The 13,006-nt window shown below is 35.1% G+C and overlaps 1 protein-coding gene across 3 annotated transcripts; it reads left to right on the top strand.

The window, feature by feature from the left end:
• Nucleotides 1-2,525: 2,525 nt before the first annotated feature.
• LOC132307420 (3-oxoacyl-[acyl-carrier-protein] synthase, mitochondrial) lies at nucleotides 2,526-12,631 on the top strand. 3 transcript variants are annotated; one of them, XM_059805171.1, is made up of 14 exons: nucleotides 2,526-2,866; nucleotides 3,128-3,357; nucleotides 4,351-4,458; nucleotides 4,530-4,601; nucleotides 4,725-4,832; nucleotides 6,827-6,978; nucleotides 8,141-8,221; nucleotides 8,319-8,352; nucleotides 9,200-9,266; nucleotides 9,358-9,434; nucleotides 10,236-10,296; nucleotides 10,417-10,499; nucleotides 11,389-11,460; nucleotides 11,936-12,631. In XM_059805171.1, the coding sequence occupies exons 1-14, from the start codon at nucleotides 2,731-2,733 to the stop codon at nucleotides 12,098-12,100; spliced, it is 1,446 nt and encodes a 481-aa protein (XP_059661154.1). In that variant the 5' UTR covers nucleotides 2,526-2,730; the 3' UTR covers nucleotides 12,101-12,631. The 3 variants fall into 3 exon arrangements, with proteins under 3 accessions (XP_059661154.1, XP_059661155.1, XP_059661156.1); XM_059805172.1 differs by having other exon boundaries at nucleotides 4,746-4,832; XM_059805173.1 differs by lacking the exon at nucleotides 2,526-2,866 and adding an exon at nucleotides 2,867-2,963.
• The last annotated feature ends 375 nt before the right edge of the window (nucleotides 12,632-13,006 follow it).

A 13,006-nucleotide genomic window follows, 5' to 3' on the forward strand; every position in this document is an offset into this window, starting at 1 on the left:
AACTCAAAGAATGAGTTCTTACTTTATTGATATGGATCGCTCTCTCTAGTAAGTAGTTTTTCAAGAGTAGCAGAGGAGATTGAGCAAATGAGACTGGAACAATATGTTTCGGCATATGAGAGTCTCATATATGCCATGGTCTATACCAAACAGGACATCCGCTACATAGTAGGGATAGTCAGTAGAGATCAGTCCAATATTGGACTTGACAACTGGTCTATTGTGAAAAATATCATTAAGTACCTAAGGAGAATCAATGATATCATACTCATTTATGGATGTGATGATATGGTCCTAGTCAGGTATGCTAGTTCTGATTTTCAATCAGAAGTAGATACTATGAGGTTCATGACTTAGTGTATGTTCACTTAATGGAAGGGAAATCAGTTGGTAAATTGTCAAGCAGATTTCAACTGTTGACTCAAACCTGCAGGTGGAATATATTGCAGCCTTAAAGGTGGCAATATAAGCCTATTGGTTTGATCTCACTGATTTAGAGGTTGTGGAGCATACTAGCCTGCCTATCGAGCTATATTGCGACAATAGTGCAGAAGTAGTCCAAACCAATGACCCAAGGTTCCATAGATGAACAAAATACACTGATAGGAAGTATCATGTTCTACATGATATTATCCGGTAAGAAAATGTACTTGTAGCTAGAACATTGCATTGGAACACAACTTTGTTGATCCATTATCAAAGGTGTCATTGATCAATAATTTTGATCATCATCTGGATAACATTGGAGTTAGGTGCAATTTGAATTGGCTATGAGGGCAAGTGGGAGCTGTTGGGATTTATATGCCCTGGCATAGCAAATTCCTGTTTGGATTAATTGACATATGTTCCTGACGTTTCTGAAATATTTATGTTTTATACAATTGGTGAATTCAATGTATTATATTTCGATTCACTATGAAATTGATAGTGTTCATGTAATTACAAGAAATATTTATGTATATGTATGTGATGGCAATCAATGCATGATATATAAATAGTAATTATAAATTGTTCATAGTCGGTAATTATGGATGGACTCATAATTAATTAAGACTTGAACTGGATCCGCGTTAGGTTGAGATATATTGCGAGAGCCGTCGTATGCAATTACTCCCTATCACCGTCATGGCATTTGACTCTTAAGCATGAGAAAAGTATAGACTCTTTTATTAATTAATAATTACTTTGATTTGTTCGGCGGATTCTTCGGGATCCTTAGACCGACACTTCGGGTAGTTACGTAATTAATAGTTAGAGGGTTATATTTTCAATATTTGCATCATTGCTACTTGTATTTATTTTGTATTGATTATGGTTGATCACAAAGTAAATTCGAAGGCCTTCGTATAATTTTAGACAAAATGATTTATTATATATTTATTTATTAAATTATTATTTTTGTCAAACAAATGTTTTATTGTGATCGAGCCAGAAATAATCAAAGGTACCAAAATAAATATATTAATTAAGTAGTCGGATTGATGGCATTATTTATCCGATAACTAATTATGCATAGAGGGGTCAAAGTGCAACATTGACTTAGAGGTTATTTATTATTTAATTGGAGTTCAATTAATTTCTTTTAGTGGAGTAGAAATTAATTTATGAATTAATTTAATTGGGTCCATGGACCGGGCCAATCATTAATTCATTGTAGCCAATAAAATAACAGGCCCAATGGATTCTCACTCATAGCCCAACTTGATATTGGAATCATATTAGATTTGAGACATGTGAATTAGAGATTGAGAAGGATTAGTTGTTTCCTTTTCTTTACCTTTATGTCTATGTATATAAATATACATGGTCTATGTATATTTTAGGGGTGATTTTTATGAGAAGGAAAAAGGAATAAATTTTCTCTCTCTAGAAAATTAGGGTTTATGTTCTCATCTAATAGAGGCTCCCACAAGCCTAGTTTTCTAAGGTAATTCATGGAGGCTTATGAGTGATTCCTAAAGGCAAAATAATTACCAAGAAGATGGAGATTCAAGTAGAAGGCATCTTGCTAAGGGATCTACAATAAGTGAGAACATTCACTTTAGAGGAAAGTTTTAAAGGTTTACTCAGACCTTTGATGTAAGTATTCAATCCATTAATTGAATGGTACATCATATTTTTATTTTTGCATAAAACTTGTCTCTATGTGATGAATCAAGATTTATGAATCAAAATCCCTCGAAAAGTTTTTAAAACTTGCACGTTTCCCAACAGATTTTTTGTTAGACTAGGTTATATATATATATATATTTATTTATTTATATATGATGGTGCGGATGTAATAGCGTATATATATAAGGGCAAATTTGACTTTTCATGAATTCTGATATTTTATTATTAAAAAGAATTAAATATTGAAGGGCAATCTCGTCTTTTCTATCGTTTTAAGGGTTTGTTTGGATTAAAATTCTCACAGGAGGTGTCTTTGTTTAAAAAATGGCTAAGTTATATATGACAGTTAATATGTCAAACTTTAGAGGTATCGTTGTAATTAACCCTTTATTTAACAATATTATTCAAACTCATTCAAGCAAGCAGTCGAGAGGGAGGAAAGACTCAAAACAGCTAAAAGCCTAAAACTTGTTGGACTTGTGCTTTCGTTCTTTGTTTCACTTTTCAAATCAAACAAAAAACGAACGTGATTTCACAGTGAACTCTGTAGCTGAATCCAAACATTGATGAACGGCCAAAGAGGAGCTTAGGCCATTGCTAGGGTTTCCAAGTGAAGTGATGGCGAGGCGCTCTTTTTCTCGACTCTTCTCTTCTCGTTTCCAACTCAATCGTTTCATTTCTTCTTCTTCTTCCTCTGGATTTCAACTCTTCGACCCTCCTCCAGTCTTACCTCATCGTAGGGTTGTCGTCACCGGTACCCCTATCCCTTTCTCTATATTTTCTTATGCGAGCGCACACACACACATATAAGCGCGCACACATGTATGTGTGTGTTTAGTACGTATGTTCATGTATGGTTCACTTTTTTTATGCTTCAATTTTCAACTTCAATTGCATTCCATCTACTTCTCATATGTCTCTGTGTCTATCCGTATATTTAACTGTATAAGAAGATGCTTTTGTCATATTGATTCTCGAATTGTGTTGATTTTTGTGGTTTTGAGTTGTTTTGCAGGTCTAGGCATGGTCACACCGCTTGGTTGCGGCGTGGAAACTACATGGAAGCGTGTGATAGAGGGGGAATGTGCAATTAGGGCATTGTCTCCTGACGATCTCAAGATGAATGGATTTGATAGAGAAACGCAGTTGTATACATTTGATCAGCTCACTTCAAAAGTTGCTGCGACTGTTCCTTGTGGTAACAGCCCTGGTGAATTCAATGAAGAATTATGGCTTAATTCCAAGGTAAAAGTTTTTTTTTTTTTTTTTTTTTCAATTGTACAATTTCAGTTCTGATTGATGCCCTGTATTTGCATTCTATATATATTTTTGGGGGTTAATGGGAAATCTTTAATGGCACATGTTGAGCTATGATGGTTTTTGAATTTGGAAATAGAGGCGACTGGGAAAGCTTGAATAGTTTCTTAATGGTGTCGTAAAAGAGTTTAAAGAGTAGGGGAGGAAAGGGGAGTGGGAGTTCTTATACAAAGAAAGGGAGGAATGGATAGGCATCGAGTGGACCAGATAAAGAGCAGTAGTGAAGGCGGTTTTTGAAAGAGTGGCAAGAGACCATTGTCTACTTGCAGGAACAGAATGGAGGTTGTTGCAAAGGAAATTATGGGGGTCTTGTGGGGAGGAAGGTTTGTTGACTGGGTAGACCTGGGAGCTAGAGGTTGGGTTGGGGTATTTTGTCGGAAAAGAGGTTGTGAGTGAAAAAGGAGCACTGTCTTGATGTGCTTAATATCATGACAATGACATCTTAATTAGCAGTTGCTTTCATTGTTTTGTTCCATTTTGCTTCCTTTCTTTTCAACTAATTCTGCAGCTGTTTGCTTATGATGATTGGCGATTTTTGTTTCTCTTTTCTTCTTGTTGCCCATTTGATTATGAAGAACAATACGCACTCAGACTTGGGATTGTGTTTTGGGGCCCTAATGTGATGGGTTTGGCTAAAAGGACGCTTCCTTGTTGACATTGAGGGGTCATTTTTATTTGCTTCGAGTTCTCTTGGAGAATGTTGGCTTTCTGTTAATTACCGGGAAAACAAAAAAAAAAACAAAACTTATATTGAGAAGGATCTTTCATCCTCCACAAATTGCACTCTTTTTTTCTTTTAATATTTTCTGAATTTCATATCAAAAGAATTAATACCTCTCTGTCCACAAGTTCATGCAAGAGCTTCTTTTGTTCTATTATGATTTTATTGTGGTACTTTATTGTAAAATCTGTGCTTTTCAGGAGCATAGATCAATGGCAAGGTTTATAGCCTATGCACTATGTGCCACTGATGAAGCTCTCAGAGATGCCAATTGGGCACCCACTGAGCAGGACGAGAAGGAAATGACGGTAATGATTCAAAGTGGAGATGTCATTTCTTTGTTCTTTGGTGGTACATTTTCTAACTTGAGATTCATCAGGGGGTTTCCATTGGTGGGGGAACTGGAAGCGTTAGTGATATGTTGGATGCATCACAATTGATTTGTGAGAAGGTTGGTTCATTCTACCTAGCGGAACATCTTAGATATCATTCTTTCCCCCTCTTGGTCAGTTTTATGGATGACTCTGAATGACCTGTAAGGCTCTCAAAACAATCTATCATGAATAAATGACAGTTGTCTACTTTCCTGACCCAGCGCATTCGTCGGCTTAGTCCATTTTTCATCCCACGGATTTTGATCAATATGGCAGCTGGTCATGCAAGCATAAAATATGGATTCAAGGTGCGTAGATAACATCTCTGATATATTATGTATGTATATATATATATATATTTTTTTTGTATTCTAATTGAAGGGATCTATATGAGGGCTTATGAGGACAGATGGCCTTACATTCTATTTGATTTCTCATGTGGCCTTCAGCACACTGATTAGGATTTCTTGTCTGGTAATTCATCTTCATACTGGTTGCAGTCAAGGAATAAAACATCTCGACTATTGAGGTTTCAAAATAAATTTTGATGGAAATACTGAAATATCAAAATTGTTACAAAAAACAAATAAAATTAGTATCAAAACATCAATTTTGTTTATAGAACTTTGGAAAATTCAATTGGACTATAGTGAATATATTCGAGCAATAATATTAAAAATAAAAAATATTTGGCTTGAGAGAAATAGGAGATATTTTGACGGGAAAAGAAGCCTGTTTCTATGCTTAAGTTATATGTTATTTCTACTCTTTTTTGTTGGGTTTCAGGGAGATATTATAGATCTGTGGAGGAAATTATTGTTTTTTTGGCCTCTCTGAAGGTCTAAGGCGCCCTCTGGCCCTTGTGTTCCTTTTGTTCCTTTGGGTTTCGCTCCCCTTTTTGAGCGTTTTTAATAAAATCTTACTTATCAAAAAATAAAAAATATTTACCAATTATATAAAATATAAGGTGCGAGAAACATATGTCACGTAGTAGACATATTGAACATTATTAGTCAATAAAATGACATTCATACTTAAGTAACCATATAAAATGATAGGTAGAATGGCAGTTGGAATATTCTTTTTGTCTTTTGGGATCCGAATTACTATTTCGTTCTGTGGAGTTGAGATTTGAGATTAGTGGTTGGGATCCTAAATTATAAAGAATATTGTCATATTTTCTCATCTTTCACCTCTTAATGGTACTTGGTTAGGTAATAATATAAAAGAACTTGTCAATAGGAGTATAGGACAGAAACGAAGCTATACATTGATGCCTTTCTTCTTTCTTCAAAATTGGGGAAAAAAGAGGACAACAAAATTATTAGTAGTGTTTAATTGTTATTTTCTGTAGTATAGGTATGTAATTGTTGGAAGAGAGAAGGTCCTATCATTTCTCAAAATCCAAGGGAAGTCAAAAGTGTTAACAACCATCTACTCCAAAAGCTTAAGCTATTAGAGAGCTTGTAACTTAAATATTTAAATCCTTCAACATGCCCCCTCACGTGTGGCCTTCTTTTTGGTCCAACACGTGTTTTTCAATTTTTAATTAGGGTGACGGTGCGTTTGAACTCGAGACATTTGGCTCTAATACCATGGTAACAACCATCTACTCCAAAAGCTTAAGCTATTAGAGAGGGTGTAACTTAAATATTTAAATCCTTCAACAGAAAGGACATTTTATAATTTCGTTAATACGAAGTGATATGTGTAGAAGTATCTCAAAAATAGCAATACTGAATTCTGCATTTAAATATGAAACAGCTCAACATATCAACTTGGATGACAAGATGATTGATAAGTTCAAAAGCACAACATTTTGACCAAGAACATGAGCATCCAAAACCCACCTTATTCATGTCTCGACCACACCCGATATTTGAGATATCATTGATATCTCATGCAAGATTTTCAACATTCAATCTAGCGGTTGTAGCTCAATAGTCAGATTATTTTGGAAAAATTAACTGTTTGAGATGGATATCAGTTGGAGTTAGCTATACAAATCAATATGGTGTTCATTAAGATGGAATGAACAGTAGAATAGTACTCTTTTTTCTGTCTAATGGCATGGAAAACACAACTGGAGTAGCACTTCTTCTCCCCATAATCCCAACTCAAGTACCCAACCCCAACTCCAGGACTTGAACATTCTGGTGCCCATTAAGCTTTTGACTTGTCATGCATCATTCACTGCTTCAGTTTCTGTATCCATATCATTTTTCCTGATTAAGGGATGTTCTCATCATTATCCTTTAATTATAAGATTAGTTGCATTTTCTAGTCTTGATTTTGAATCTAGGGACCAAACCATGCTGCAGTGACAGCTTGTGCAACGGGTGCACATTCAGTTGGTGATGCTGCCAGGATGATTCAATTTGGAGATGCTGATGTTATGGTGGCTGGAGGAACAGAGTCCAGCATCGATGCTTTATCTATAGCAGGATTTTGTAGGTACTTCTCATCAACCAACTTATATGCTTTGTTACCTTCTACAGTTCTACCTCTTGACTAAGTTGTGCTCTTGCCATTTTCTTCATTGGTAAAAGCCTAAAAGGAAAAGAAAATAGATACTTAATCTGCGAAGCAACATTGCTAAATAATGCTTTTGGGTGCCTTTTCAATGGACAACTCAGAGATGTCTCTTGCATGTGCTTAATAGTGTTAATCTGTCATTTAAAAAGTGGTGGGGACCCTTTTGGGCTGGATGGGTCCCAGGTTCATTTTCAGTATCTTTGTGACCATTAAATTCTCAAATGTGTTTCTTAAAGGAGCAATATTTTGAAAGAATGGGGGGCATCTGGGTCTTAATAATTTGATTCATTCTTGAGCTTTATCTTTGTTGGAATTGCATACACATTGGTGGGTTATAGAAAGCATATGGTACAAATTTACAATCATATTCAAAATCGCTACCTATATGCCCTCATCCACAATCCTTATCTATGTCCCTAATAAATGACATACATAGATCACTTCCTCATATAGTCTAGTTTGGCCTACTAACCTTTGGCAGCACCAAACTGTACTGAAATTTTGAGGCACTGGTGGATAGTGTGGCAAATCTCTGATCCCTAGGCAAGCCAATAAAGAACGGAACTTTGTGCTATGAGCATTGAATGATAATTTTTGTATGTGAAATGGGGAATCACATGGTATGGGAAAAGGCCTGTGCATAATGAGAATGTATGTCGAAAATTTAAAACTTCATATAGTCAGTTGACTTTGACTTGGTCAACTGTGTGATTTTGCACATTAGGCAGCCTCTGAACTACTAGCACCTTGCTTGTGCACTAAGGTGCCACCTGGTGTATCTGACTCTCTCTCTCTCACCTACTTGTTTACCAATAGGCACACACACACATATATGTCTATATGTATATAGTACTTATAAGATTAGCATGAATAAAGGTTGATCTGGTTCTTCCGTGTTGTTATTGTTAATGTATGTTATTATCTGGAGAAATACTAAAAATTGATTAGGGGAGAAACTCCAAAAGGGAAACAATGTCCAACAATTGAGATTTAGTCGAGCAATATGTGAATGATTAGTTTATCTTATTTTGTTTGCCTCTATTGAACTTGTATGTTGACAGCCAATTGTTTTAATATACAGGTCAAGAGCTTTGACTACAAAGTACAATTCATCCCCTCAAGAAGCCTCAAGACCTTTTGATTCTGGTCGAGATGGATTTGTGTATGGAAATTTTTGTAACATGATGAATTTACATATATTATTCTTAATTTGTTTTGGTGTAATTCCCTGTCATCAATCTAACACATTTAAAATTCAGGATCGGTGAAGGCTCTGGTATCTTGGTGTTGGAGGTGAGCTTAGACATGTTTTAGACTTTTGGGAAACTATTTCGATCTATATATTCTATATTTCAATTAAAATTGCATGGAAGTTAAATGTCCTGTACCATTTTTGTCCTATAATTTCCTAACTGTGCATGTTGGTTATTCAACCTTTTTGGTTAAAATCATGTACCGTGCTAATGGCAGAGCATGTCATGAATGTTCGATGTATGGGCATTTTGGCATATGTTACCATTGGCTGATACATGACACATATTCATACCTGCCTTCTGAAGCTTGTCCATTACCTAATCTTCCCATAAATTAAAAATCATTTTTTTTTTGTAAATGGCCATGATGCCATATTGGCTGATTTTTTACATGAGTGAGATCAGAGGTAGAGCTGCCTAGCACTAAAGTTGGGCCACATATACAGAATAGGTGTTTCAGTGGTGACCCCCACAGGAATCTTGCTTTTTGTTGTATCTATGACGGAAAGCTTCCGCCACAATGTCTACTGGTTACTTTCTTATATTGGCTTTATTCTTGCCAGCTTAATTAAGCTTTATGCTAGAAATTTCACCAATTAAATGATGGAAAGTAGCATTACTGTTACACCTAGTCATGTACTATTGTAAATCCAAAGATTGCAGTGTTCGTATGTGTAAGATATTTTGATACATATGATTACAGATTGACAAGTGCATTGTGGTAAAAACTAAATTTAATGTCAAAGTGGAATATCAGTTAAAGAAGTAGAGAGAACTCCATTAACTAGCATTGAGTCTGGCTGGATTTCTAAATGCCTCAACAACACATCCTTTTTAGACTAATCTTCCTTACTCTTTTACTTTCTCTTCCTTTTTTGGATTTTAAGGAACTGGAGCATGCAAAAAAGAGAGGAGCAAAAATTTATGCAGAAATTCGTGGTTACGGGATGTCAGGTCTGTTTTTTAAATTACATATTACTGCAACTGTTTTCTTACTAATGCTTTAGCTTTTCTTATTGATTTCTAATTTGGTGGTGCTGATTAGGTGATGCATATCACATTACTCAACCACATACTGATGGAAGAGGTGCCGTTTTGGCCATGACACGTGCTTTAAAGCAGGTCATAAACTCACATTGGTGTTTTGACTGTTTATCCATCTTACACTGATCATATCATGTTTCCTACACTATTTGCACATCCTTTTACCTGATTTGCAGGTGTATCTCAGATGAATTTATTATATTTCGGGGTACACGGTCTTCTAGGTTAATATGTAATTTGATTATGTTTAGGTTGTAGTAGCACCTATCTTGGGTGTTGTATACTTGGTGACAATTCAGACTTTTACATGCTGCCTCCAGGCATGGACCCATGGAGAGACCAGTGGGGGCAGTTGCCCCCACTGATTTTTTTTTTTTTGCATTATGTACCTATAAATTTTGTTAAATTTTGACAATGCCCCCACTGAAATTATGAAAAAACTTCAATGGCACCCCCTCTCAATAAAGTTTCTGGGTCTGTCACTGGCTGCCGCAAAAAATGTCAACAGGAGATAATTTTGACCATCTGAACCTTGAACTTTTCTGGTTTTATGCAATTTGTTGTGCCTAAGAATATTAAAAAAGAAGAAAATAAACTGGCACGCACCTTTTTTTTTCTGATGATTACATGGCTTAACTTGTCAGCAATTAGATGCAGTCTCGCACCTTTTTTTTTTTTCTTTCAAAAAGTTAGTCTCGCTCCATTTACCTATTTATTTTCTTCATATTTTGACATCGGTAGATGGTGCCTTGTCTATGGTTTCAGTCCACTAGCCATTAAAACATCTTGCAGATAGTTTTCATTTTCAGATTTCAATTTGCACATGGACATGGTTGTTGTTTCATAACATATGTTTCTCTTTTTCCCTGTGTTTTGCAGTCCGGTCTTCATCCAACTCAAGTGGATTACATAAATGCCCATGCTACATCTACTCCTTTAGGTAAACCATTTTGAACTTTATAAGTTGCATTGTAATGGTTTGGGTTGCTGGAATCAGTAGTGCTAGCGTGTGCTGAAATTGGAGTGAATTTGGCTCAAGTTTCTGAAACTTCTTATTCAGGTGACATGGTAGAAGCCAACGCTATCAAATCTGTATTCTCTGAGCATGCAGCATCAGGTGGTTTGGCCTTGTCATCCACGAAGGTAAATGTGGATGTGTTTGTGAGTAGAAAGTATTTAGCTTATGGCTCATACAGCTTAGATCATCAAACATGACTTTGAAAATGAAATAAAATTAGAATGGATGCAACATTTAAATGAAAATAGAAATGGTGGGTATAAGAATTTGGCGATTTTAATTAAATGAAAATAGAAATAAAGTTTAACGGTAACATTCAAATAGAATTAAAATAGTCAAATGGTGGATATAAGCTATTTCAAACAGAATCATTTATATAATTAAAAGTAACACATTATTTTTCATTGTACTTATCATGGAAAAGAATTGTAAAGCGACTGCTTTATTGTTAAAGTTTATCCCCAAAAACTTCATTGATCACTGGTTCAAAGATAAATGCACTTTCCCGAAGATATATAAAAAGTAGATAAGAAAGGATTTGTAAAGTTAAAAGAATAGTAAATATGTTACAAGTGTGTTGTTTCATATATATGTATACTGATTCAAGAGGTATGCCTTTTTGATGATATCTTAGTAAAAAATGTTTCATAGATATGGATGCTTGTTGTCTAAGTCAATTAATTGAAACCACAATAAGGAGAGACCTTATGAGGGAGATTTTGAAGAAACTAAGTTATGATCATGGGAGAAGGGAGAGCTTAAAAAGAAATTTCTACGTGAGAAATATTGTGGAGAGAGATTTTAGAAGTTAATTTAGTAATGATTTGGGTAACAAAATATATCGAAGAGAGTAAAAGAAAAACATGTCTGAAAGAAATTTTAGAAAAAAGGATTCATAAAATTTTTGGAATTTCTCTTAAGGAGATGCAGAATGCTTTTGTTTGTCCCTAATTTATTTTCTAAAATAAGTTGATTGTTGATTTTTTGTAATTATGATTATGGTTTATGGTTTAGGGTGCTATTGGTCATCTTCTTGGAGCATCTGGAGCGGTGGAAGCAATTTTTGCAGTTCTAGCCATACACCACGTAAGGGATATCCCTTTGTTCTGTCATACCTGCTGGAATTCCCTCCTGTTATTGTGGTGTGAAGAAATTTCTCTTTTAATGATGAAATTTTCTCAAGCTCTCAAATTTCACTCCGCATTTATACGTGTTTGATGGAATCTTCTTTTTTGGTTGAGTCACTTTGAATATATATATGAGCATAGTGAAATTACCTCTTACCTAACAAATTATTTATTAGACTGCAATATTAATTTAAAAGCATACTGAGAATGCCAACATGAGCATGGACTTGGATTGACAAAGATTTTGATGTGTTCTCAGAAGAACTTTGCATCCATGAGTTTCATCTTCTTAATTGACAGCTATCAATCTTAAATGACAACTGATTACTACTACTCTTCAGTCTGTGTTCACAACTTCTTTCAAAAGTCGCCATATGTAACTTCTAAAAAGTTTGCTTCAATGACCTAATTGTCGGTTTATTGTGTCATTACAGGGAATTGCTCCTTTGACACTTAATCTCACTAAACCAGATCCCGTTTTTAGTAACAGTTTCATGCCTTTGACTGCTTCGAAGGAGATGCCAATTAAAGCGGCCCTGTCAAACTCTTTTGGCTTTGGAGGAACAAATGCATCCTTGCTGTTCACCTCCGCTGCTTAAACTGATGGACAGTTACGTCCTCGAAGGGATGTCCTTTTCGAGGGTTATATAACTATCCATTGCCTTCGAATTGAAGTTTTCAGAAAGGATGCTAGTAAACTAACAAGTGAGATGATCACCACTTGCAGTTTTACTTTCTTTTCATAATTCAATTGTTTTATGTTTTTTAATTTGAGTAGTTTAAAATGGAAAACTCATTTATTTGAATTAGAAACTTTGATGTATTTAGCTTGTTAGAAGAGAGCTTTCCAGATGAGCAATGTCATAGGAGAAATTATTCCGGCACTAGGTGAATTTTTGTTACTTTCATGTGAGGTACAATGTAATTTTGATGAAACCTCTCAAAGATGGAGACCATACTTTCTTACATACTCGACCACATGAGTGGACAAGCATTTACATTGAATAATTTGCAATGCATCTTTTTGATGTGGCTTGAGCTGCCATTATTGTAAAATGCGATTGTAATAATAAAGTTAATTATATATATTTTCTTATGAAAGTATGAAGGATGCCTATTGCACCTTTTCAGAGTCCAGTATCTTCTCTCTGGACTTGTGGTTCGACTCGTGTATGGATGTTGATGTTGTGAAATGCAAGCTTTCATGAGAGGACAATCATTTATACCAGTTGTGACTTGTGACTTGTTCTAAATATCAAGGCTTGTTTGATTCAATTTTTTGAATACATTTTTTAAGAACTCTAAAAAAACAGAAAATATTTTATAGAGCGGGACAAAGCATAGTTATCTAAAATTCAGGTCTTTTTTTTTAACCCAATTCTTCAAAAACCCATTGACTAACCGAAATTTCAACCTATTCTCTCTTTTGGTTCTCAGAAAACAAAATAGCTGTTAGCAGAAAATTGAATAAAAATGTCGCTATGAATTTGGTTTGGTGCACCTAT

Source organism: Cornus florida, unplaced genomic scaffold, assembly GCF_030987335.1.
Source record: "Cornus florida cultivar Cherokee Brave unplaced genomic scaffold, ASM3098733v1 CherokeeBrave_3.0.0_Hap2_Chr05, whole genome shotgun sequence".
NCBI lineage: Eukaryota > Viridiplantae > Streptophyta > Magnoliopsida > Cornales > Cornaceae > Cornus > Cornus florida.